General features: G+C 49.0%; 1 protein-coding gene across 2 annotated transcripts in view; it reads left to right on the top strand.

The window, feature by feature from the left end:
* sap30bp (SAP30 binding protein) overlaps window positions 1–25,602 on the top strand; it is a 207,549-nt gene that overhangs the window by 52,338 nt on the left and 129,609 nt on the right. For both annotated transcript variants that reach the window (XM_072482942.1, XM_072482941.1), the window contains exon 4: window positions 1,442–1,484. In XM_072482942.1, the coding sequence (XP_072339043.1) occupies window positions 1,442–1,484 (43 nt within the window). The remainder of the gene's footprint in view (window positions 1–1,441; window positions 1,485–25,602) is intronic.

Raw genomic sequence — 25,602 nt, 5'->3', positions numbered from 1 at the left:
TGTAGTCCATCCGGTCCAGGTGACTTAGCAACCTTCAGACCTTTCAGTTTCCCCAGAACCTCCTCCTTAGTGATGGCCACTGCACTCCCCTCTGCCCCGATTCTCCTGGAGCTCTGGCATCCCACTGGTGTCTTCCACCGTGAAGACTGATGCAAAGTAACTATTCAGTTCGTCTGCCATTTCTTTGTTTCCTATTATTACTTCTCCAGCCTGTTATCCAGTGGTCCAATGTCTATTTTTGCCTCTCTCTGACCTTGTATACATGGAAAGAAACTCTCCCTATCTTCTTTTATATCACTAGCTAACTTGCACTCATATTTCATCTTCTCTCCCCTTGTTGCTTTTTTAGTTGTCCTCTGCTCGCTTTTAAATGATTCCCAATTCTCTGGCTTCACACTAATCCTCGCCACTTTTTAAGCTTTCTCTTTTGCTTTTATGCTGTCCTTGACTTCCCTCGTCAACTATGGATGTCTTGTCCTGCCCTTAACATGTTTCCTCCTCCTGGGGATGAATTTATGCTGTGTCTCCCGAATAACCCCCAAAAACTCCTGCCATTGCTGTTCCATTGTCTTCCCTGCTAGGCTCCTTTTCCAATCAACTCTGGCCAGCTCCTCCCTCATGTCTTTGTAGTTACGCTTATTAATTGTAATACCGTTACATCTAATTGCAGCTTCTCCCTCTCAAACTGCAGGGTAAATTCTATCATATTGTGGTCACTGCTCCCTAAGGGTTCCTTCACGTTAAGATCCCTAATCAAGCCTGCCTTATTACACATCACCGAATCCAGAATTGCCCATTCCCTAGTGGGCTCTACCACAAGCTGCTCCAAAAAAACATCTCTTAAACATTCCTTTTCTTGGGATGCACTACCAACCTGATTTTCCCAGTCCACGTGCATATCCAGTCCCATGATTATTGTGATATTGCCTTTTTTACATGCTTTCCCTGTCTCCTGATTTATTTTCTACCCCACATCCTGACTACTGCTCGGGGGGCCTGTACATAACTCCCATCAGGGTATTTTTACCTTTGCGATTCCTCAACTCTACCCACCGAGATTCTATGCCTTCTGATTCTATATCACTCCTTGCTATCAATTTAACTTCATTCCATGTTTGTCTATCCCCCTTATTCTATCAACATTTCAGATGATTCTCTCTCTCTATCTTGTACATGCTCTTGCAAGCACACTCTAGATAAACCATGCATTTACGTGTTGGTAGACATATTCTGGATACAGTGAGTCCTCCTTTTCGTCCCCAACTCTGTCCTGATGTATTGTTACTCAATACAGCATTTGGAGTAAACCCTTTTCATATATTTCTGGAGGTGCAGCAGTTGTCCTCTCTATTTTTGTGATGAACAGTGAGATGCAGGGGGCATTCTTGCGTGATAAAGTTTAATGGTTCAGACGCTGAGAATTTTTTTTCTTTTTTTGTAGGACTTCCTCGATGTGGAGAAGAAGAATCCTCAGGAACTTGTTGGTATGTATTGCAGTAATGTGGATGGAGAGCTGTTGTTATTATTGAGACCCAGGTGAAGAGCCTGGCATTAGGATGCTGGACAAGAACGATTCAAACAGAAGAGCAGCTGAGGAAATAAGGACATAATTAATGGCTTCCACTAAGTTTGAGTTTGAGAGCTTTCATAATTGTAAGGGGAAGTAATTTCTCCAGTATTGACACAATTAGAGAAGAACACTGCAATAAGTCTTTATGTCCAAACAGTGGAGGATGCAAGAAAGAAAATTATTTAACAGAGAGGCTATTTGGGTGTAGAGGTACGGTTCACAGCTGTTAGTGAGGGGCTGGGTTCATACCTGTGTTAGTGAGGGGGTGGGGTCATACCTGTGTTAGTGAGGGGGTGGGTTCATAGCTGTGTTAGTGAGGGGCTGGGTTCATACCTGTGTGAGTGAGGGGCTGGTTTCACACCAGTGTGAATGAGGGGCTGGGTTCATACCTGTGTTAGTGAGGGGCTGGGTTCATACCTGTGTGAGTGAGGGGCTGGTTTCACACCTGTGTTAATGAGGGGCTGGGTTCATACCTGTGTTAGTGAGGGGCTGGGTTCCTACCTGTGTTATTGAGGGTCTGTGTTCATACCTGTGTTAATGAGGGGCTGGGTTCATAGAATTTACAGTGCAGAAGGAGGCCATTCAGCCCATCGAGTCTGCACCGGCTCTTGGAAAGAGCACCCTCCCCAAAGTCAACACCTCCACCCTATCCCCATAACCCAGTAACCCCACCCAACACCAAGGGCAATTTTGGACACTAAGGGCAATTTTTCATGGCCAATCCACCTAACCTGCACATCTTTGGACTGTGGGAGGAAACCGGAGCACCTGGAGGAAACCCACGCACACACGGGGAGGATGTGCAGACTTCGCACAGACAGTGACCCAAGCCGGAATCGAACCTGGGACCCTGGAGCTGTGAAGCAATTGTGCTATCCACAATGCTACCGTGCTGCCCACAGGTTCATACCTGTGTTAGTGAGGGGCTGGTTTCACACCTGTGTTAGTGAAGGGCTGGTTTCACACCTGTGTTAGTGAGGGGCTGGGTTCACACCTGTGTTAGTGAGGGGCTGGGTTCACACCTGTGTTAGTGAGGGGCTGGGTTCACACCTGTGTTAGTGAGGGGCTGGGTTCACACCTGTGTTAGTGAGGGGCTGGGATCACACCTGTGTCAGTGAGGGGCTGAGTTCATACCTCTGTTAGTGAGGGGCTGGGATCACACCTGTGTTCGTGAGGGGCTAGGTTCATACCTGTGTTAGTGAGGGGATGGGTTCCTACCTGTGTTATTGAGGGTTTGTGTTCATACCGGTGTTAATGAGGGACTGACTTCATACCTGTTTTAGTGAGAGCTGGGCTCACACCTGTGTCAGTGAGGGGCTAGGTTCATACCTGTGTTAGTGAGGGGCTGGGTTCAAACCTGTGTTAGTGAGGGGGGTGGATTCATATCTGTGTTAGTGAGGGGCTGGGTTCATACCTGTGTTAGTGAGGGGGGTGGATTCATATCTGTGTTAGTGAGGGGCTGGGTTCATGCCTGTGTTAGTGAGGGGCTGAGTTCATACCTCTGTTAGTGAGGGGCTGGGTTCACTCCTGTGTTAGTGAGGGGCTGAGTTCATACCCCTGTTAGTGAGGGGCTGTGTTCACTCCTGTGTTAGTGAGGGGCTGGGTTCACACCTGTGTTAGTGAGAGGCTGAGTTCATACCTCTGTTAGTGAGGGGCTGGGTTCACACCTGTGTTAGTGAGGGGCTAGGATCATACCTGTGTTAGTGAGGGGATGGGTTCCTACCTGTGTTATTGAGGGTCTGTGTTCATACCTGTGTTAATGAGGGACTGAGTTCATACCTGTTTTAGTGAGAGCTGGGTTCACACCTGTGTCAGTGAGGGGCTAGGTTCATACCTGTGTTAGTGAGGGGCTGGGGTCAAACCTGTGTTAGTGAGGGGGGTGGATTCATATCTGTGTTAGTGAGGGGCTGGGTTCATACCTGTGTTAGTGAGGGGGGTGGATTCATATCTGTGTTAGTGAGGGGCTGGGTTCACACCTGTGTTAGTGAGGGGCTGAGTTCATGCCTCTGTTAGTGAGGGGCTGGGTTCACTCCTGTGTTAGTGAGGGGCTGGGTTCACACCTGTGTTCGTGAGGGGCTAGAATCATACCTGTGTTAGTGGCGGGATGGGTTCCTACCTGTGTTATTGAGGGTCTGTGTTAGTGAGGGGGGTGGATTCATATCTGTGTTAGTGAGGGGCTGGGTTCATACCTGTGTTAATGAGGGACTGAGTTCATACCTGTGTTAATGAGGGACTGAGTTCATACCTGTTTTAGTGAGAGCTGGGTTCACACCTGTGTCAGTGAGGGGCTAGGTTCATACCTGTGTTAGTGAGGGGCTGGGTTCATACCTGTGTTAGTGAGGGGGGTGGATTCATATCTGTGTTAGTGAGGGGGGTGGATTCATATCTGTGTTAGTGAGGGGGGTGGATTCATACCTGTGTTAGTGAGGGGCTGGGTTCATACCTGTGTTATGAGGGGCTGGTTTCATACCTGCGTTATGAGGGGCTGGGTACATACTTGAGTTAGTGGAACTGGGTTCATACCTGTGTTAGTGAGAACTGGGTTCACACCTGTGTTAGTGAGGGGCTGTGTTCATATGTGTGTAAGTGAGGGACTGAGTTCATACATGTGTTAATGAGGGACTGGGTTCATACCTGTGTTAGTGAGGGGCTGGGTTCACACCTGTGTTAGTGAGGGGTTAAGTTCATACCTCTGTTAGTGAGGGGCTGGGTTCACACCTGTGTTAGTGAGGGGCTAGGATCATACCTCTGTTAGTGAGGGGCTGGGTTCACACCTGTGTTAGTGAGGGGCTAGGATCATACCTGTGTTAATGAGGGGATGGGTTCCTACCTGTGTTATTGAGGGTCTGTGTTCATACCTGTGTTAATGAGGGGCTGGGTTCATAGAATTTACAGTGCAGAAGGAGGCCATTCAGCCCATCGAGTCTGCACCGGCTCTTGGAAAGAGCACCCTACCCAAAGTCAACACCTCCACCCTATCCCCATAACCCAGTAACCCCACCCAACACCAAGGGCAATTTTGGACACTAAGGGCAATTTATCATGGCCAATCCACCTAACCTGCACATTTTTGGACTATGGGAGGAAACCGGAGCACCCGGAGGAAACCCACGCACACACGGGGAGGACGTGCAGACTCCGCACAGACAGTGACCCAAGCCGGAATCGAACCTGGGACCCTGGAGCTGTGAAGCAATTGTGCTATCCACAATGCTACCGTGCTGCCCACAGGTTCATACCTGTGTTAGTGAGGGGCTGGGTTCATACCTGTGTTAGTGAGGGGATGCTTCATAACTGTGTTAGTGAGGGGCTGGGTTCATACCTGTGTTAGTGAGGGGCTGGTTTCACACCTGTGTTAGTGAAGGGCTGGTTTCACACATGTGTTAGTGAGGGGCTGGGTTCACACCTGTGTTAGTGAGGGGCTGGGATCACACCTGTGTTAGTGAGGGGCTGAGTTCCTACCTCTGTTAGTGAGGGGCTGGGATCACACCTGTGTTCGTGAGGGGCTAGGTTCATACCTGTGTTAGTGAGGGGATGGGTTCCTACCTGTGTTATTTAGGGTTTGTGTTCATACCTGTGTTAATGAGGGACTGAGTTCACACCTGTGTTAATGAGGGACTGACTTCATACCTGTTTTAGTGAGAGCTGGGTTCACACCTGTGTCAGTGAGGGGCTAGGTTCATACCTGTGTTAGTGAGGGGCTGGGTTCATACCTGTGTTAGTGAGGGGGGTGGATTCATATCTGTGTTAGTGAGGGGCTGGGTTCACACCTGTGTTAGTGAGGGGCTGAGTTCATACCTCTGTTAGTGAGGGGCTGGGTTCACTCCTGTGTTAGTGAGGGGCTGAGTTCATACCTATGTTAGTGAGGGGCTGTGTTCACTCCTGTGTTAGTGAGGGGCTGGGTTCGCACCTGTGTTAGTGAGAGGCTGAGTTCATACCTCTGTTAGTGAGGGGCTGGGTTCACACCTGTGTTCGTGAGGGGCTAGGATCATACCTATGTTAGTGAGGGGCTGTGTTCACACCTGTGTTAGTGAGGGGCTGGGTTCGCACCTGTGTTAGTGAGAGGCTGAGTTCATACCTCTGTTAGTGAGGGGCTGGGTTCACACCTGTGTTCGTGAGGGGCTAGGATCATACCTGTGTTAGTGAGGGGATGGGTTCCTACCTGTGTTATTGAGGGTCTGTGTTAGTGAGGGGGGTGGATTCATATCTGTGTTAGTGAGGGGGGTGGATTCATGCCTGTGTTAGTGAGGGGCTGGGTTCATACCTGTGTTAGTGAGGGGCTGGGTTCATACCTGTGTTATGAGGGGCTGGTTTCATACCTGCGTTATGAGGGGCTGGGTACATACTTGAGTTAGTGGAACTGGGTTCATACCTGTGTTAGTGAGAACTGGGTTCACACCTGTGTTAGTGAGGGGCTGTGTTCATATGTGTGTAAGTGAGGGACTGAGTTCATACATGTGTTAATGAGGGACTGGGTTCATACCTGTGTTAGTGAGGGGCTGGGTTCACACCTGTGTTAGTGAGGGGCTGAGTTCATACCTCTGTTAGTGAGGGGCTGGGTTCACACCTGTGTTAGTGAGGGGCTAGGATCATGCCTGTGTTTAGTGAGGGGATGGGTTCCTACCTGTGTTATTGAGGGTCTGTGTTCATACCTGTGTTAATGAGGGACTGAGTTCATACCTGTTTTAGTGAGAGCTGGGTTCACACCTGTGTCAGTGAGGGGCTAGGTTCATACCTGTGTTAGTGAGGGGCTGGGTTCATACCTGTGTTAGTGAGGGGGGTGGATTCATATCTGTGTTAGTGAGGGGGGTGGATTCATACCTGTGTTAGTGAGGGGAGTGGATTCATGCCTGTGTTAGTGAGGGGCTGGGTTCATACCTGTGTTAGTGAGGGGCTGGGTTCATACCTGTGTTAGTGAGGGGCTGGGTTCATACCTGTGTTCGGAGGGGCTGGTTTCATACCTGCGTTAGTGAGGGGATGGGTTCCTACCTGTGTTATTGAGGGTCTGTGTTAGTGAGGGGCTGGGTTCACACCTGTGTTAGTGAGGGGCTGAGTTCATACCTCTGTTAGTGAGGGGCTGGGTTCACTCCTGTGTTAGTGAGGGGCTGGGTTCACACCTGTGTTCGTGAGGGGCTAGGATCATACCTGTGTTAGTGAGGGGATGGGTTCCTACCTGTGTTATTGAGGGTCTGTGTTAGTGAGGGGGGTGGATTCATGCCTGTGTTAGTGAGGGGGGGGGATTCATGCCTGTGTTAGTGAGGGGCTGGGTTCATACCTGTGTTAGTGAGGGGCTGGGTTCATAACTGTGTTATGAGGGGCTGGTTTCATACCTGCGTTATGAGGGGCTGGGTACATACTTGAGTTAGTGGAGCTGGGTTCATACCTGTGTTAGTGAGAACTGGGTTCACACCTGTGCTAGTGAGGGGCTGGGTTCATACGTGTGTAGGTGAGGGACTGAGTTCATACATGTGTTTGTGAGGGACTGGGTTCATACCTGTGTTAGTGAGGGGCTTGGTCATACCTGTGTTCGCGAGGCCGTGGGCTCACACCTTTATTCGCGAGGGCGTGGGCTCACACCTGTGTTCGTGAGGGCATGGGCTCATACCTTTGTTCGTGAGGGCGTGGGCTCATACCTGTGTTCGCGAGGGCGTGGGCTCATACCTGTGTTCGCAAGAGCATTGGCTCATACCTGTGTTCGCGAGGGCCTGGGCTCATACCTGTGTTGGCATGGGCATTTACCCCTATCTGTGTTCGCGAGGGCGTGGGCTCATACCACTGTTCAGGAGGGTGAGGGTGTGGGCTCATAGCTGTTAGAGAGGGGTGGGTTTATACCTGTGTTAGCGAGGGCATGGGCTCATACCACTGTTCGGGATTGCGTGTGCTCATACCTGATGTCACGAGTGCCCGTGCTCATACCTGTGTTCGTGAGGGCCCGGGCTCATGTATGCGTTCGATTGGCTTGGATTGGTTTATTGTCACATGTACCAAGGTACAGTGAAAAGTATTATTTTGCGTGCAGCTCAAACAGATCATTCCGAACATGAAAAGAAAGTACATAATAGGGCAAATATAAAGTACACAATGTAAATACATAGACAGAGACATCGGGTGAAGCATACAGGAGTGCAGTACTACTCAGTGGAGAAGATGTGTGAAGAGATCAGATCAGTCCTTAAGTTCATCTGTCCATAAAGCGTCATTTAGGCATCTGATAACAGGAGAGAAGGAGCTGTTTTTGAATCTGTTAGTGCGTGTTCTCAGACTTTTGTATCTGCTGCCCGATGGAACAAGTTGGAAGAGTTCAAGAGGGCATGGGTTCATACCTGTGTTAGTAAGGGAGTGGGTTAATTTGTGTTTGCATGGGCATGGGTTCATACCTGTGTTAGTGAGGGGGTGGGTTCATATCTGTGTTAGTGAGGGTATGGGATCATACCTGTGTTAGTGAGGGGGTGGATTCATACCTGTGTTCGCAAGGGCATGGGGGTCACACTTGTGTTTGCGAGGCTGTGAGTTCATAGCTGTGTTAGTGAGGGTGTGGGTTCATAGCTGTGTTAGTGAGGGTGTGGGTTTATACCAGTGTTAGTGAGGGTATGCGTTCATAGCTGTGTTAGTGAGCGGTGGGTTTATGCCTGTGTTAGTGAGGGGATGGGTTCACAGCTATGTTAGTGATGGCGTGGGTTCATAGCTGTGTTAGTGAGTGGTGGGTGTTTACAGTGTTCGTGAGGGCGTGGGTTCATAGTTGTGTTAGTGAGGGGGGAGTGTTCAGAGCTGTGATAGTGAGGGCCTGGGTTCATAGCTGTGTTAGTTGTCGTGTTGGGTGTTCCACTATACAGACGAACCAACACGGTTGCAGATGGTACAACTCTGTTTTATTATTTTCAATAGCAACATCTGTAAACTTATGACTGTGGTTCGTTCTTTACCCTTTAACCTGTGGACCCAGCCCTAACACTATCTTAGAGAGACACTCAGCACATGGTGTATGTCTGAGTGGCTTGCTGTGAGCTCTGTGCCCTGAGCTGTCTCCTGCTGGAAAGAGCGGGAACTGTGGTGTTCCCTGTTTTATAGTGCGTGTGCTCTTACTGGTGATTGGCTGTGATGTTGCGTGTGTGTTGATTGGTCCATTGATCTGTCCATCAGTGTGTATGTGTGTTTGCACCATGATGTTTATCTGAATATCATGACATCCCCCTTTTTTTACAAGAATATGTGCCTCTATGGTAATAAATATAGATGTGTAAATATATGAGTGCATATTTAAAAGTGCTTAGTTTAAAGGTCGAGTGGCAGTTGGAGACTTCACTTCCTGGAGCGGGCCTATTGGAGAGGGATGGCAGGGAAGGGAGTGCAATGCTCCTCCTGCAGGATGTTTGAGGTGAGGGATGCCGTGAGTGTCCCTGCTGATTTTACCTGCAGGAAGTGCAGCCATCTCCAGCTCCTCCAAGACCGAGTTAGGGAACTGGAGCTGGAGTTGGATGAACTTCGGATCATTCGGGAGGCAGAGGGGGTCATAAATAGCAGCTTCAGGGAATTAGTTACACCAAAGATTGGAGATAGATGGGTAACTGTAAGAGGGACTGGGAAGAAGCAGTCAGTGCAGGGATCCCCTGCGGCCGTTCCCCTGAGTGACAAGTGTACCGCTTTGTATACTTGTGGGGGGGGGGGCTTACCAGGGGTAAGCCATGGGGTACGGGCCTCTGGCACGGAGTCTGTCCCTGTTGCTCAGAAGGGAAGGGGGGAGAGGAGCAGAGCATTAGTAATTGGGGACTTGATAGTCAGGGGCACAGATAGGAGATTTTGTGGGAGCGAGAGAGACTCACGTTTGGTATGTTGCCTCCCAGGTGCAAGGGTACGTGATGTCTCGGATCGTGATTTCCGGGTCCTTAAGGGGGAGGGGGAGCAGCCCCAAGTCGTGGTCCACATTGGCACTAACAACATAGGTAGGAAAGGGGACAAGGATGTCAGGCAGGCTTTCAGGGAGCTAGGATGGAAGCTCAGAACTAGAACAAACAGAGTTGTTATCTCTGGGTTGTTGCCCGTGCCACGTGATAATGAGATGAGGAATAGGGAGAGAGAGCAATTAAACACGTCGCTACAGGGATGGTGCAGGCGGGAGGGATTCAGATTTCTGGATAACTGGGGCTCTTTCTGGGGAAGGTGGGACCTCTACAGACAGGATGGTCTACATCTGAACCTGAGGGGCACAAATATCCTGGGGGGGGAGATTTGTTAGTGCTCTTTGGGGGGGTTTAAACTAATGCAACAGGCGCATGGGAACCTGGATTGTAGTTTTAGGGTACGGGAGAATGAGAGGATAGAGGTCAGGAGCACAGATTTGACGTCGCAGGAGGGGGCCAGTGTTCAGGTAGGTGGTTTGAAGTGTGTCTACTTCAATGCCAGGAGTATACGAAATAAGGTAGGGGAACTGGCAGCATGGGTTGGTACCTGGGACTTTGATGTTGTGGCCATTTCGGAGACATGGATAGAGCAGGGACAGGAATGGATGTTGCAGGTTCTGGGGTTTAGGTGTTTTAGTAAGCTCAGAGAAGGAGGCAAAAGAGGGGGAGGTGTGGCGCTGCTAGTCAAGAGCAGTATTACGGTGGCAGAGAGGATGCTAGATGGGGACTCTTCTTCCGAGGTAGTATGGGCTGAGGTTAGAAACAGGAAAGGAGAGGTCACCCTGTTGGGAGTTTTCTATAGGCCTCCAAATAGTTGTAGGGATGTAGAGGAAAGGATGGCGAAGGTGATTCTGGATAAGAGCGAAAGTAACAGGGTAGTTATTATGGGAGACTTTAACTTTCCAAACATTGACTGGAAAAGATATAGTTCGAGTACAATAGATGGGTCGTTTTTTGTACAGTGTGTGCAGGAGGGTTTCCTGACGCAATATGTTGACAGGCCAACAAGAGGCGAGGCCACTTTGGATTTGGTTTTGGGTAATGAACCAGGCCAGGTGTTGGATTTGAAGGTAGGAGAGCACTTTGGGGACAGTGACCACAATTCGGTGACGTTTACGTCAGTGATGGAAAGGGATAAGTATACACTGCAGGGCAAGAGTTATATCTGGGGGAAGGGCAATTATGATGCCATTAGACATGACTTGGGGGGGATAGGTTGGAGAAGTAGGCTGCAAGTGTTGGGCACACTGGATAAGTGGAGCTTGTTCAAGGAACAGCAACTGCGTTTTCTTGATAAGTACGTGCCGGTCAGGCAGGGAGGAAGGCGTCGAGCGAGGGAACCGTGGTTTACCAAAGAAGTGGAATCTCTTGTTAAGAGGAAGAAGGAGGCCTATGTGAAGATGAGGAGTGAAGTTTCAGTTGGGGCGAGGGATAGTTACAAGGTAGCGAGGAAGGATCTAAAGAGAGAGCTAAGACGAGCAAGGAGAGGACATGAGAAGTATTTGGCAGGTAGGATCAAGGAAAACCCAAAAGTAGGGAAGAGGTGTTGGCAATTCTGGACAGGCTGAAAATAGATAAGTCCCTGCGGCCTGATGGGATTTATCCTAGGATTCTCTGGGAGGCCAGGGAAGAGCCTGGACCTTTGGCTTTGATTTTTATGTCATCATTGGCTACAGGAATAGTGCCAGAGGACTGGAGGATAGCAAATGTGGTCCCTTTGTTCAAAAAGGGGAGTAGAGACAACCCCGGCAACCAAAGACCGGTGAGCCTCACGTCTGTTTTGGATAAAGTCTTGGAGGGGATTATAAGAGACAAGATTTATAATCATCTAGATAGGAATAATATGATAAGGGATAGTCAGCATGGCTTTGTGAAGGGTAGGTCATGCCTCACAAACCTTATTGAGTTCTTTGAGAAGGTGACTAAACAGGTAGACGAGGGTAGAGCAGTTGATGTGGTGTCTATGGATTTCAGTAAAGCGTTTGATAAAGTTCCCCACGGTAAGCTATTGCAGAAAATACGGAGGCTGGGTATTGAGGGTGATTTGAGATGTGGATCAGAAATTGGCTAGCTGAAAGAAGACAGAGGGTGGTGGTTGATGGGAAATGTTCAGAATGGAGTTCAGTTACAAGTGGAGTACCACAAGGATCTGTTCTGGGGCCGTTGCTGTTTGTCATTTTTATCAATGACCTAGAGGAGGGCGCAGAAGGGTGGGTGAGTAAATTTGCAGACGACACTAAAGTCGGTGGTGTTGTCGACAGTGCGGAAGGATGTAGCAGGTTACAGAGGGACATAGATAAGCTGCAGAGCTGGGCTGAGAGGTGGCAAATGGAGTTTAATGTAGAGAAGTGTGAGGTGATTCACTTTGGAAGGAATAACAGGAATGCGGAATATTTGGCTAATGGTAAAGTTCTTGGAAGTGTGGATGAGCAGAGGGATCTAGGTGTCCATGTACATAGATCCCTGAAAGTTGCCACCCAGGTTGATAGGGTTGTGAAGAAGGCCTATGGAGTGTTGGCCTTTATTGGTAGAGGGATTGAGTTCCGGAGTCATGAGGTCATGTTGCAGCTGTACAAAACTCTGGTACGGCCGCATTTGGAGTATTGCGTACAGTTCTGGTTACCGCATTATAGGAAGGACGTGGAAGCTTTGGAGCGGGTGCAGAGGAGATTTACCAGGATGTTGCCTGGTATGGAGGGAAAATCTTATGAGGAAAGGCTGATGGACTTGAGGTTGTTTTTGTTAGAGAGAAGAAGGTTAAGAGGAGACTTAATAGAGGCATACAAAATGATCAGAGGGTTAGATAGGGTGGACAGTGAGAGCCTTCTCCCGCGGATGGAAATGGCTAGCACGAGGGGACATAGCTTTAAACTGAGGGGTAATAGATATAGGACAGAGGTCAGAGGTAGCTTCTTTACGCAAAGAGTGGTGAGGCGGTGGGATGCCCTACCTGCAACAGTAGTGAACTCGCCAACATTGAGGGCATTTAAAAGTTTATTGGATAAGCATATGGATGATAATGGCATAGTGTAGGTTAGATGGCTTTTGTTTCGGTGCAACATCGTGGGCCGAAGGGTCTGTACTGCGCTGTATCGTTCTATGTTCTATTGTCTCATTGGAAATCAGGCAGGGTACAAAAGGTGTGGCAGGAGTGCCCTTAGACACGGACTGCTGATTGGAACAGAGCGCATCTGAGTTTAGGTGAGTGACTTGAGTGCTGATTGGAACAGAGTGCATCTGAGTTTAGGTGAGTGACTGAGTGCTGATTGGAACAGTGTGCATCTGAGTTTAGGTGAGTGACTGAGTTCGGGTGAGTGGCGAGAGAGGGCTGTGTTTTTGTTGGTGTTCGGGTTTATTCTTGAGGTTCTATCAAAAAAAAATTTTTATTATTTAAATTAATTAACGAGGTGGATATGGCTGGACAGGTGATGTGCTATTGCTGTATGATGATGGAACTGGTGGATCCCATTGAGACCGTCAGTGACCACATCTGCAGCAAGTGTTGGCTGCTCGAGGAACTTCGGCTCAGAATTGATGAGCTGGAGACCGAGCTGCACACACTGCGGCTCATCAGGGAGGGGGAAAATTACCTGGACGCTTTGTTTCAGGAGGCAGTCACACCCGGTAGAATAAGTACTGTTAATTCGGTCAGTGGTCAGGGACAGAGTGGTGTGACTGCAAGGGAGGCAGGTAGGGGGATCCTGAGTTTAGGAGTTGAGGAGCCTCAGCCCTTGACCTTGTCCAACAGGTATGAGGTACTTGCTCCCTGTGTGGATGAGGAAGAGGGCTGTAGGGAGGATGCGTTGACTGACCACTGCACCGTGGTACAGGAAGCCATTCAAGAGGGGGGAGCAAAAAGACAAGTGGTAGTTGTAGGGGATTCTATAATTAGGGGGATTGATGGCATCCTTTGTAAGCCAGATCGTGAGTCCCGCATGGTATGTTGCCTGCCCGGTGCCAGGGTGAGGGACATCTCTGATCGGCTTGAAAGGATTTTGGAGAGGGAGGGGGAGGATCCTGTTGCTGTGGTCCACGTTGGGACTAACAACATAGGTAAGACTAGGAAAGAGGACCTGTTTGGGGATTATCAAACACTAGGGACTAAATTAAAGAACAGGTCCTCCAGGGTTATAATCTCTGGATTACTACCTGAGCCACGTGCCAATTGGCATAGGGTTGAGAAAATTAGGGAAGTTAACTCGTGGCTAAAGGAGTGGTGTGGGAAAGAGGGATTCCATTTCATGGGGCATTGGCATCAGTACTGGGGCAGGAGGGACCTGTACCGTTGGGACGGTCTTCACCTGAACCATTCTGGGACCAGTGTTCGAGCGAATAGGATAAATAGGTTGGTCACAAGGACTTTAAACTAGCAAGTTGGGGGAAGGGAAGGGTAAAGCTATGGACAGTATCATGGTTAATGGAGAGCAAGGCAGCAGGTTACGTGACAGGTTACTATGTAGAGATATGGGTTCAAAGACAAGGAAAATTAGGAGAAAGGGTAAGAGGAAAAATAAATTGCGAAAAGTTACTGATCAAGGTGTTAGGATTCATAGCAAAGACATAAAAAACAGCATAAGTGTACTTTACCTGAATGCTCGCAGTATTCGGAATAAGGTGAATGAGTTGATGGCGCAAATCATCGTGAATGACTATGATTTAGTGGCCATTACTGAAACATGGTTAAAAGATGGTCACGACTGGGAGTTAAATATCCAAGGGTATCAGACTATACGAAAGGATAGAATGGACGGTAAGGGCGGTGGTGTAGCTTTGTTGTTTAAGGATGGCATCCGGGCAATAGTAAGGGATGATATTGGTGCTATGGAGGACAAGGTTGAATCAATTTGGGTGGGAATCAGGAATAGTAAGGCGAAAAGGTCACTGATAGGAGTAGTCTATAGGCCACCAAATAGTAACAGGATGGTAGGGCAGGCAATAAGCAAAGAAATAACAGATGCATGTAGAAATGGTACAGCGGTTATCAAGGGAGATTTTAATCTGCATGTCGATTGGTTTAACCAGGTTGGTAAAGGCAGCCTTGAGGAGGAGTTTATAGAATGTGTCCGGAATAATTTCCTGAAACAGTATGTAATGGAACCTACAAGGGAATAAGCGGTCCTAGATCTGGTCCTGTGTAATGGTCCCATAGTTCGAGATCCTCTTGGAAGGAGCGACCACAATATGGTGGAATTTAAAATACAGTTGGAGGATGACAAGGTAAAATCAAACACTAGTGTTTTGTGCTTAAACAAAGGCGATTACAATGGGATGAGAGAAGAAATAGCTGAGGTAGACTGGGAGCAAAGACTTCATGGTGAAGCAGTTGAGGAACAGTGGAGAACCTTCCGAGCGATCTTTCACAGTGTTCAGGAAAGGTTCATACCAACAAAAAAGAAAGACGGTAGAAAGGGGAAAAATCGACCGTGGATATCTAAGGAGGTGAGGGAAAGTATCAAATTGAAGGAAAAAACATACAAAGTGGCAAAAATTAGTGGGAGACTAGAGGACTGGGAAGTCTTTAGGGGACAACAGAAAGCTACTAAAAAAGCCATAATGAAGAGTAAGATAGATTATGAAAGTAAACTTGCTCAGAACATAAAAGCAGATAGTAAAAGCTTCTACAAATATATAAGACAAAAAAGAGCGGCTAAGGTAAATATTGGTCCTTTGGAAGATGAGAAGGGAGATTTAATAATAGGAGACGGGGAAATGGCTGAGGAGCTGAACGGGTTTTTTGGGTCAGTCTTCACAGTGGAAGACACAAATAACATGCCAGTGACTGATGGAAATAAAGATATGATAGGTGAGGACCTTGAGATGATTGCAATCACTAAGGAGGCAGTATTGGGCAAGCTAATGGGGCTAAAGGTAGACTGGTCTCCTGGCCCTGATGGGATGCATCCCAGAGTGTTAAAAGAGATGGCTAGAGAAATTATAAACGCACTAGTGATAATTTATCAAAATTCACTAGACTCTGGGGTGGTCCCAGAGGATTGGAAAGTAGCAAACGTGACACCACTGTTTAAAAAAGGAGGTTGGCAGAAAGCGGGTAATTATAGGCCGGTAAGCTTAACTTCGGTTGGAGGGAAAATGCTGGAATCTATCATTAAGGAGGAAATAGCAGGGCACCTGGAGGGAAATTGTCCCATTGGGCAGACGCAGCATGGGTTCATAAAGGGTAGGCTGTGCCTGACTAATTTGGTAGAATTTTATGAGGACGTTACCAGTGCAGTAGATAACGGGGAGCCAATGGATGTGGTATATCTGGATTTTGACAAGGTGCCACACAAAAGGTTGCTGCATAAACTAAAGATGCATGGCATTGAGAGTAAAGTGGTAGCGTGGGTAGAGGATTGGTTAACTAACAGAAAGCAGAGTGGGGATAAATGGGTGTTTCTCTGGTTGGCAACCTGTAACTAGTGGGGTCCCTCAAGGATCAGTGTTGGGCCCGCAGTTGTTCACAATTTACATAGACGATTTGGAGTTGGGGACCAAGTGCAATGTGTCAAAGTTTGCAGACGACACTAAGATGAGTGGTAAAGCAAAAAGTGCAGAGGATACCGGAAATCTGCAGAAGGATTTAGATAGGTTAGGTGAATGGGCTAGGGTCTGGCAGATGGAATTTAATGTTGCCAAGTGTGAGGCTATCCATTTTGGGAGGAATAACAGCAGAATGGATTATTATTTAAACGCTAAGATGTTAAAACATGCTGCTGTGCAGAGGGACCTTGGTGTGCTGGTGCACGAGTCGCAAAAAGTTGGTGTGCAGGTGCAACAGGTGATTAAGAAGGCTAATCGAGTTTTGCCTTTCATTGCGAGAGGGATGGAGTTTAAGACTAGGGAGGTTATGCTGCAATTGTATAAGGTGTTGGTGAGGCCACATCTGGAGTATTGTTTTCAGTTTTGGTCTCCTTACCTGAGAAAGGACATATTGGCTCTGGAGGCAGTGCAGAGGAGATTCACTAGGTTGATCCCAGAGTTGAGGGGATTAGATTATGACGAGAGGTTGAGTAGACTGGGACTGTACTCATTGGAGTTTAGAAGGATGCGGGGGGATCTTATTGAAACATATAAAATTATGAAGGGAATAGATAGGATAGGTGCGGGCAGGTTGTTTCCACTGGTCGGGGAAAGCAGAACTAGGGGGCATAGCCTCAAAATAAGGGGAAGTAGATTTAGGACCGAGTTTAGGAGGAACTTCTTCACCCAAAGGGTTGTGAATCTCTGGAATTCCTTGCCCAGTGAAGCAGTTGAGGCTCCTTCTTTAAACGTTTTTCAGAAAAAGATAGATACCTTTCTAAAGAATAAAGGGATTCGGGGATATGGTGTATGGGTCGGAGAGTGGAGCTGAGTCCACAAAGATCAGCCATGATCTCATTGAATGGCGGAGCAGGCTTGAGGGGCCAGATGGCCTACTCCTGCTCCTAGTTCTTATGTTCTTATGTGCAGCTGAATATGTTTGTAATATCTACAACATGTACATGAGGCTAAACTATATACATAGGAAGGTGTCAGGTGCAACATAGCAACGAGGTTGTACCACAAACAAAACAAGTGTAATCATCAAACATCAAAAACCAACTCCTGTAACGACAAAAAGAGCAACATATTAACATTGTGGCATGACACTTTAGTGAGTCCAATGTTCAAACAGGCTCATAAGTCCAGCCTAGTAGGTGGGCGACAAATTCGGGTTGACCACCTCAAGGGTGGGTCAGGATCCACCGGCTGAGGAATGGGCCTGGCCACAGGCGACAGAGGAATAGGCATGGTGGCAGGAAGCTCCACGAAGTCGACATCAGGAACAACAGGAGGGCGTGGCACCGGTGCATGATCCCGTAGCGAGCACGGAAACAGGCGAAGAGCCCGGCGATTACGCCGGCGAATGGAGCCATCAGGCATGCGAACCAGGAACGAGCGAGGAGCCACGCGACGGAGAACTTCGGCAGTTGCCGACCAGCCACCCTCTGGTAGGTGGATGCGGACGTTGTCTCCAGGCGCCAAGGCGGGAAGATCAGTTGCCCGAGTGTCATGTGCCACCTTCTGCTGAGCACGCTGCTGTTGCATCCTTTGCAGTACTGGAGCATGGTCGGGTGTAGGAACAAGAATGGATGGCACAGTGGTCCTGAGGGTGCGACCCATCAACAGCTGGGCTGATGAGAGGCCAGTGGGTAGTGAGGCCGAGCGATAGGCCAGCAGGGCTAAGCGGAAATCCGATCCGGCATCAGCAGCCTTGCAGAGGAGCCGCTTGACGATATGGACGCCCTTTTCCGCCTTGCCATTTGACTGGGGATACAGAGGGCTGGACGTCACGTGTATGAAGCCATACGAGGCAGCAAAAGAAGACCATTCTTGGCTTGCAAAACAGGGCACATTGTCCGACACGACAGTAAGCGGAATGCCATGGCGAGCGAAGGGTTCCTTGCATGCCCTGATGACAGTGGACGATGTCAAATCGTGCAGGCGCATGATCTCTGGATAATTCGAAAAGTAATCAATAATGATGACGTTGTCCCTGCCGAGCGCATGAAAAAGGTCCACACCCACCTTCGCCCAGGGGAACGTTACTAACTCATGGGGCTGAAGCATCTCAGGGGGTTGCGCCGGCTGAAACCTTTGGCAAATGGGGCAGTTGAGCACCATGTTGGCAATGTCGTCGCTGATGCCCGGCCAGTAGACAGCTTCTCGGGCCCTCCGCCTGCACTTCTCAACCCCGAGATGGCCTTCGTGCAATTGTTCGAGGACAAGCCGGTGCATGCTGTGTGGAATCACAATCCGGTCCAACTTTAGGAGGACACCATCAATGACGGCCAAGTCGTCCCGGACATTGTAGAATTGTGGGCACTGTCCTTTGAGCCTCCCTCCCGTCATGTGGCGCATCACACGTTGTAGAAGGGGATCAGCCGCAGTCTCCCGGCGAATACGGGCCAGACTTGAATCATTAGCTGGCAGATTGGTCGATGTGAAGGCCACATGCGCTTCGACCTGACATACAAACCCCTCCGATTCGGGCGGTGTGCTCACTGCTCTGGACAGGGCATCCGTGATGATGAGGTCCTTTCCCGGGGTGTAGACCAGTTGGAAGTCGTACCTCCGGAGCTTGAGCAGAATGCGCTGGAGGCGCATCTCATTCAGGTCCTTTTGTATGCTGCTGACCAGGGGGCGATGGTCGGTTTCCACGGTGAACTGAAGGAGACCATACACGTAGTCGTGGAACTTATCTATGCCGGTTAACAAACCCAAGCACTCCTTTTCAATCTGCGCATAGCACTGTTCTGTGGGGGACATGGCCCGCGAGGCATAGGTGACCAGGGCCCATGATGCAGTGTCGTCCCGTTGCAGGAGTACCGCCCCAATGCCGGATTGGCTGGCATCAGTCGAGATCTTCGTATCTCGAGAGGTGTCGAAGGTGCCAATACCTGGGCCGTAGTGAGCTTAATCTTGAGCTCCTCCCATTCCTTCTGGTGTGCGGGCAGCCACTGGAACTCCGTGGTCTTCTTCACTAAGTGGCAAAGAGCCGTTGTGTGGGAGGCAAGGTTGGGAATGAACTTCCCCAGGAAGTTGACCATCCCGAGAAAGCGTAGCACTGCTTTCTTGTCTGCCGGCTGCGGCATGGCTGTAATGGCGCTCACTTTGTCTGCATCCGGACGCCCTCCTGACCGGGATATGTGGTCCCCCAGAAACATTAGCTCAGTTTGGCCAAAAGAACACTTGGCCCGGTTGAGGCGCAGGCCGTGTTCTCGTATCCGAGTAAAGACGCGCTGGAGACGACTGATGTGCTCCTGTGGTGTGGTGGACCAGATGATGACCGTTGTCAACATAGACGCGCACCCCTTCGATGCCCTCCACCATCTGTTCCATGATTCTATGAAATACCTCGGATGCCGAGCTGATGCCAAACGGCATTCTGTTGTAGCAGTACCTGCCAAAGGGAGTGTTGAAGGTGCACAGCTTCCTGCTGGACTGATTCAGTTGAATCTGCCAAAAACCCTTTGAGGCATCAAGCTTTGTAAAAATTTTAGCCCTGGGCATTTCGCTCGTGATCTCTTCCCGTTTGGGTATGGGGTAGTGTTCCCTGATGATATTGTTGTTCAGGTCTTTCGGGTCGATGCAGATCCGGAGTTCGCCAGATGGCTTTTTAACGCACACCATGGAGCTGGTCCATGGCGTGGGTTCCGTGACCCGGGAAAGCACTCCTTGGTCCTGGAGATCCTGCAGCTGCTGCCTGAGGCGGTCTTCGAGTGGTGCTGGGACTCTACGAGGTGCATGAATGACCGGGGTGGCGTCCGGTTTGAGCCGTATTCTGTAATTGTAGGGCAGTGTGCCCATGTCCTCGAAGGTCTCCTGGTTGTGGGCGAGGAGCGAGTGGAGCTGTGCCCTAAATCCTGCATCCGGGAAGTCGGACGTGCCTTCTGGAGACAGGGTGTGTACCCGCTGAACGAGGTGGAGAACCTTGCATGCCTGTGCGCCTAGCTAGGAGTCCTTCGATGATCCAACTATCTCAAAGGACAGTGTGGCTGTGTATGCATTGTGTGTGACCTCGAGCTGGCAGGATCCCATGGCCGGGATTACATTTCCGTGGTAATCGACCATCTGACAGCAGGATGGCCGAATCGGTTGTCTGACCTTCAAGGCGTAGAAGGCTGACAATGCCATAAGGTTGGCAGAGGCACCAGTGTCTAAACGGAATGTGATTGGTGATCGGTTGACCGTTAGGGTGGCACACCATTCATCACCCGGATTAACGCTGTTCACTGGCATCGGCTGGTGGGTCCTGCTTGGGGACATCCGGTTCCTGTCAATGACCGCGACGTGGAAGGGTTCCCGGTCGTCGGTATCACCAGTCTGTACATCGTCAGGGTATGACTCGGTGTATGGAGGCTGAATGGCCCGCACGTCCCTGCGAGGCTGGCGGAATTGGGGAGCGTTGGCAGGTTGAGCTGCTCGACAGCAGGCAGCGTAGTGGCCCATCTTGCCACAGCGGAGGCATTGTCGATTCTTTGCTGGACATTGGCGTTTTAAATGTGCGGATCCACAGTTGCCGCACATTGTGACGTCACGACGTTCGTTGCGCCATCGCGCATGCGCAGTTCGGTCCTGCGTAGAGCGCACCTGCGCATCGCGTCCCTCTGCGTCGCGTCTCTTTTGGCGTGTACAAGCGCGGGAGGCCGCGGAAAGCGCGCAAAATGGCCGCCTTCGTCCGGGACGCGGGCCGGGAGGAACTCAATCGACTGGACCCGCTCAGCCTCGTAGGACCCCTGCCGTGCCGATTCGGCCGCCTGGAATTGGGAGTACCGGCTGGTCGCGTTTTCATGGGGGACACAGGCTTCGATGGCGGTGGCTAGGGTGAGGCTCTTAATTTTGAGGAGCTGCTGGCGTAGGGTGCCCGAGGTGACCCCAAAAACTATCTGGTCCCGAATCATGGAATCGGAGGTGGCCTCATAACCGCAGGACTGCGCGAGGATACGAAGGTGTGTCAGGAAAGATTGAAAAGGCTCATCCTTACCCTGCAGGCGCCGCTGGAAGAGGTACCTCTCGAAGCTCTCATTCACCTCGACACTGAAGTGTTGCTCGAGTTTAAGAAGGACCGTCTTGTACTTCGTCTTGTCCTCACCTTCCGCGAACACCAGGGAGTTGTAGATGTGGCTGGCGTGTTGCCCTGCCGTGGAGAGGAGGAGGGCGATTTTCCTCGCGTCCGAAACATTCTCCCTTTCTGTGGCTTCTAGGAAGAACTGGAAGCGCATTTTAAACAGCTTCCAGTTGACGCCGAGGATTCCAGCGAGTTAGAGCGGCTGCGGCGGGCTGATGGTGTCCATGGTGCAGGATGGCGGATTCTTGAAGATGGGTAGGTCGGTCTCACAGTTGCTGGGTTCCAATCCTGGTACTATGTCGTGTTGGGTGTTCCATTATACAGACGAACCAACACGGTTGCAGATGGTACAACTCTGTTTTATTACTCTCAATAACAACATCTGTAAACTTATGACTGTGGTTCGTTCTTTACCCTTTAACCTGTGGACCCAGCCCTAACACTATCTCAGAGAGGCACTCAGCACATGGTGTATGTCTGAGTGGCTTGCTGTGAGCTCTGTGCCCTGAGCTGTCTCCTGCTGGAAAGAGCGGGAACTGTGGTTTTCCCTGTTTTATAGTGCGTGTGCTGTTACTGGTGATTGGCTGTGATGTTGCGTGTGTGTTGATTGGTCCGTTGATCTGTCCATCTGTATGTGTGTTCGCACCATGATGTTTATCTGAATATCATGACATTAGTGAGGGGGTGATTTCATATCGGTGTTAGTGAGGGGGTGGGTACATAGCTGTGATAGTGTGGGCCTGGGTTCATCGCTGTGTTAGTGAGGAATGGAGGTTATACCGTGTTAGTGAGGGCGTGGGTACATAGCTGTGCTAGTGAGGAATGGAGGTTATACCGTGTTAGTGAGGGGTTGAGTTTATACCTTTCTTAGTGAGGGTGGGTATATATCTATCACTGAAGAACTGAGATTTATACCTGTATTGGTGGGGGTTAGGATTCTACCTGTGAGCTGCTGTTCCTGAGATGCTGGGCTTTCAAACTACTTGTACCTGAGCTGTAGCTGTAAATACAGATAAGCAAAAATATCTCTATATTGAAATATAAATACTGGATCAGCTTCTGATTCAAATACAATAGGTTGTAAATGATCCTGATTTTAATGCAATGTTTGATGCTGGTCGCCATGAAAAATACAGAGAAGCTTTTGTTCTCTGTTCCAGGTTGTCTGTAACTGTTTCTCTTTGCAGCCTTAACTTTGCAGCAATTCATTTGTCAAGCCAGAGGTTCCATTCATTCCTTCCTTAAAACAAGTCAACAATTTTCTAAATCTGACTATGATAAAACAGAATGAAATAGTGTAAAGCAGTGGATTTTATTTCTTAACTCTCTCAATCCGTGTGGTCCTTCAAAAATGTGGCAATGATCACATAATCTGTTATTGTCATGTCGATTAAGGGATAAATGTTGGCCTGGACACCAGGGATAACTACTACGAAAAAAAAATGCTGTGGATGCTGGAAATCTAAATTGAAGATATAAAGAGAAGTTGTTGGAAATAATTAGCAGGTCAGGCAGCATCCATGGGGAGAGAAGCAGAGTTAACATTTCTGGTTTGTGATCCTTCTCCTGAACTGGGAAAAGTTAGAAATGTGTTGGATTTTGAGAAAAGGAGAGGATAGTGAGGAAGGAGCAGTGCTCCGAAGGCTGATTCAAAACAAACCGGTTGGACTTTAACTTGATGTTGCAAGACTTCTTACTGTGCTCACCCCAGTCCAATGCCGGCATCTCCACATCAATAGAGATGAGACAGTTAAGGAATGGTGATATAATTTCAGGTGTGGCTTGGTGGCAGTGTTCACATGCACTTGCTGCCCTTGTCCTTCCAGATGGTAGAGGTTGTGGGTTTGAAAGTTGCTGTTGAAGCAGCCTTGATGAATTGTTGCAGTGTAACTTGTACATGGTGCGCACTGCTGCCATGTGAGTTGCTGGTGGAGGGAGTGATTGTTTAAGGTGGTGGATGGGGTGCCAGTCAAGTGGGCTGCATTGTCCTGAATGGTATTGAGCTTCTTCAGTAATGTAGGAACTGCACTCATCCAGGACAGTGGAAAGTATTCCATCACACTGCTGACATGTGCCTTGCAGATGGTGTTCAGGGTTGGGAGTCAGGAGGTGAGTTACTCACTGCAGGATTCCGAGCTCTGACCTGCTCATGCAGCCACAGTATTTATATGGCTAGTCCAGTTCAATTTCTGGTCAATGGAAACTCCCAGGATATTGATAGTGGGGGATTCAGTGATGGTAATGCCGTGAATATCAAGGGTAGATGGTTAAATTCTCCCTTGTTGAAGATGGTCAGTGCCTGACACTTGTGTGGCACCAATGTTACTTAGAACATAGAACAATACAGCGCAGTACAGGCCCTTCGGCCCACGATGTTGCACCGAAACAAAAGCCATCTAACTTACACTATGCCATTATCATCCATATGTTTATCCAATAAACTTTTAAATGCCCTCAATGTTGGCGAGTTCACTACTGTAGCAGGTAGGGCATTCCACGGCCTCACTACTCTTTGCGTAAAGAACCTACCTCTGACCTCTGTCCTATATCTATTACCCCTCAGTTTAAAGTTATGTCCCCTCGTGCCAGCCATTTCCATCCGCGGGAGAAGGCTCTCGCTGTCCACCCTATCCAACCCCCTGATCATTTTGTATGCCTCTATTAAGTCTCCTCTTAACCTTCTTCTCTCCAACGAAAACAACCTCAAGTCCATCAGCCTTTCCTCATAAGATTTTCCCTCCATATCAGGCAACATCCTGGTAAATCTCCTCTGCACCCGCTCCAAGGCCTCCACATCCTTCCTGTAATGCGGTGACCAGAACTGTACGCAATACTCCAAATGCGGCCGTACCAGAGTTCTGTACAGCTGCAACATGACCTCCCGACTCCGGAACTCAATCCCTCTACCAATAAAGGCCAACACTCCATAGGCCTTCTTCACAACCCTATCAACCTGGGTGGCAACTTTCAGGGATCTATGTACATGGACACCTAGATCCCTCTGCTCATCCACACTTTCAAGAACTTTACCATTAGCCAGATATTCCGCATTCCTGTTATTCCTTCCAAAGTGAATCACCTCACACTTCTCTACATTAAACTCCATTTGCCACCTCTCAGCCCAGCTCTGCAGCTTATCTATATCCCTCTGTAACCTGCTACATCCTTCCACACTATCGACAACACCACCGACTTTAGTATCGTCTGCAAATTTACTCACCCACCCTTCTGCGCCTTCCTCTAGGTCATTGATAAAAATGACAAACAGCAACGGCCCCAGAACAGATCCTTGTGGTACTCCACTTGTGACTGTACTCCATTCTGAACATTTCCCATCAACCACCACCCTCTGTCTTCTTTCAGCTAGCCAATTTCTGATCCACATCTCTAAATCACCCTCAATCCCCAGCCTCCGTATTTTCTGCAATAGCCTACCTTGGGGAACCTTATCAAACGCTTTGCTGAAATCCATATACACCACATCAACTGCTCTACCCTCATCTACCTGTTCAGTCACCTTCTCAAAGAACTCAATAAGGTTTGTGAGGCATGACCTACCCTTCACAAAGCCATGCTGACTATCCCTGATCATATTATTCCTATCTAGATGATTATAAATCTTGTCTCTTATAATCCCCTCCAAGACTTTACCCACTACAGACGTGAGGCTCACCGGTCTATAGTTGCCGGGGTTGTCTCTGCTCCCCTTTTTGAACAAAGGGACCACATTTGCTGTCCTCCAGTCCTCTGGCACTATTCCTGTAGCCAATGATGACATAAAAATCAAAGCCAAAGGTCCAGCAATCTCTTCCCTGGCCTCCCAGAGAATCCTAGGATAAATCCCATCAGGTCCTGGGGACTTATCTATTTTCAGCCTGTCCAGAATTGCCAACACCTCTTCCCTACGTACCTCAATGCCATCTATTCTATTAGCCTGGGGCTCAGCATTCTCCTCCACAACATTATCTTTTTCCTGAGTGAATACTGACGAAAAATATTCATTTAGTATCTCGCCTATCTCTTCAGACTCCACACACAATTTCCCATCCCTGTCCTTGACTGGTCCTACTCTTTCCCTAGTCATTCGCTTATTCCTGACATACCTATAGAAAGCTTTTGGGTTTTCCTTGATCCTTCCTGCCAAATACTTCTCATGTCCCCTCCTTGCTCGTCTTAGCTCTCTCTTTAGATCCTTCCTCGCTACCTTGTAACTCTCCATCGCCCCAACCGAAACTTCACACCTCATCTTCACATAGGCCTCCTTCTTCCTCTTAACAAGAGATTCCACTTCCTTGGTAAACCACGGTTCCCTCGCTCGACGCCTTCCTCCCTGCCTGACCGGTACATACTTATCAAGAACACGCAGTAGCTGATCCTTGAACAAGCCCCACTTGTCCAGTGTGCCCAACACTTGCAGCCTACTTCTCCACCTTATCCCCCCCAAGTCTCGTCTAATGGCATCATAATTGCCCTTCCCCCAGCTATAACTCTTGCCCTGCGGTGTATACTTATCCCTTTCCATCATTAACGTAAACGTCACCGAA

The sequence above is a fragment of the Scyliorhinus torazame genome, chromosome 18, assembly GCF_047496885.1.
Source record: "Scyliorhinus torazame isolate Kashiwa2021f chromosome 18, sScyTor2.1, whole genome shotgun sequence".
Taxonomy (NCBI): domain Eukaryota; kingdom Metazoa; phylum Chordata; class Chondrichthyes; order Carcharhiniformes; family Scyliorhinidae; genus Scyliorhinus; species Scyliorhinus torazame.
The sequence above is the reverse complement of the archived record's forward strand: the minus strand, read 5'-3'. Positions and strand labels throughout refer to the sequence as shown.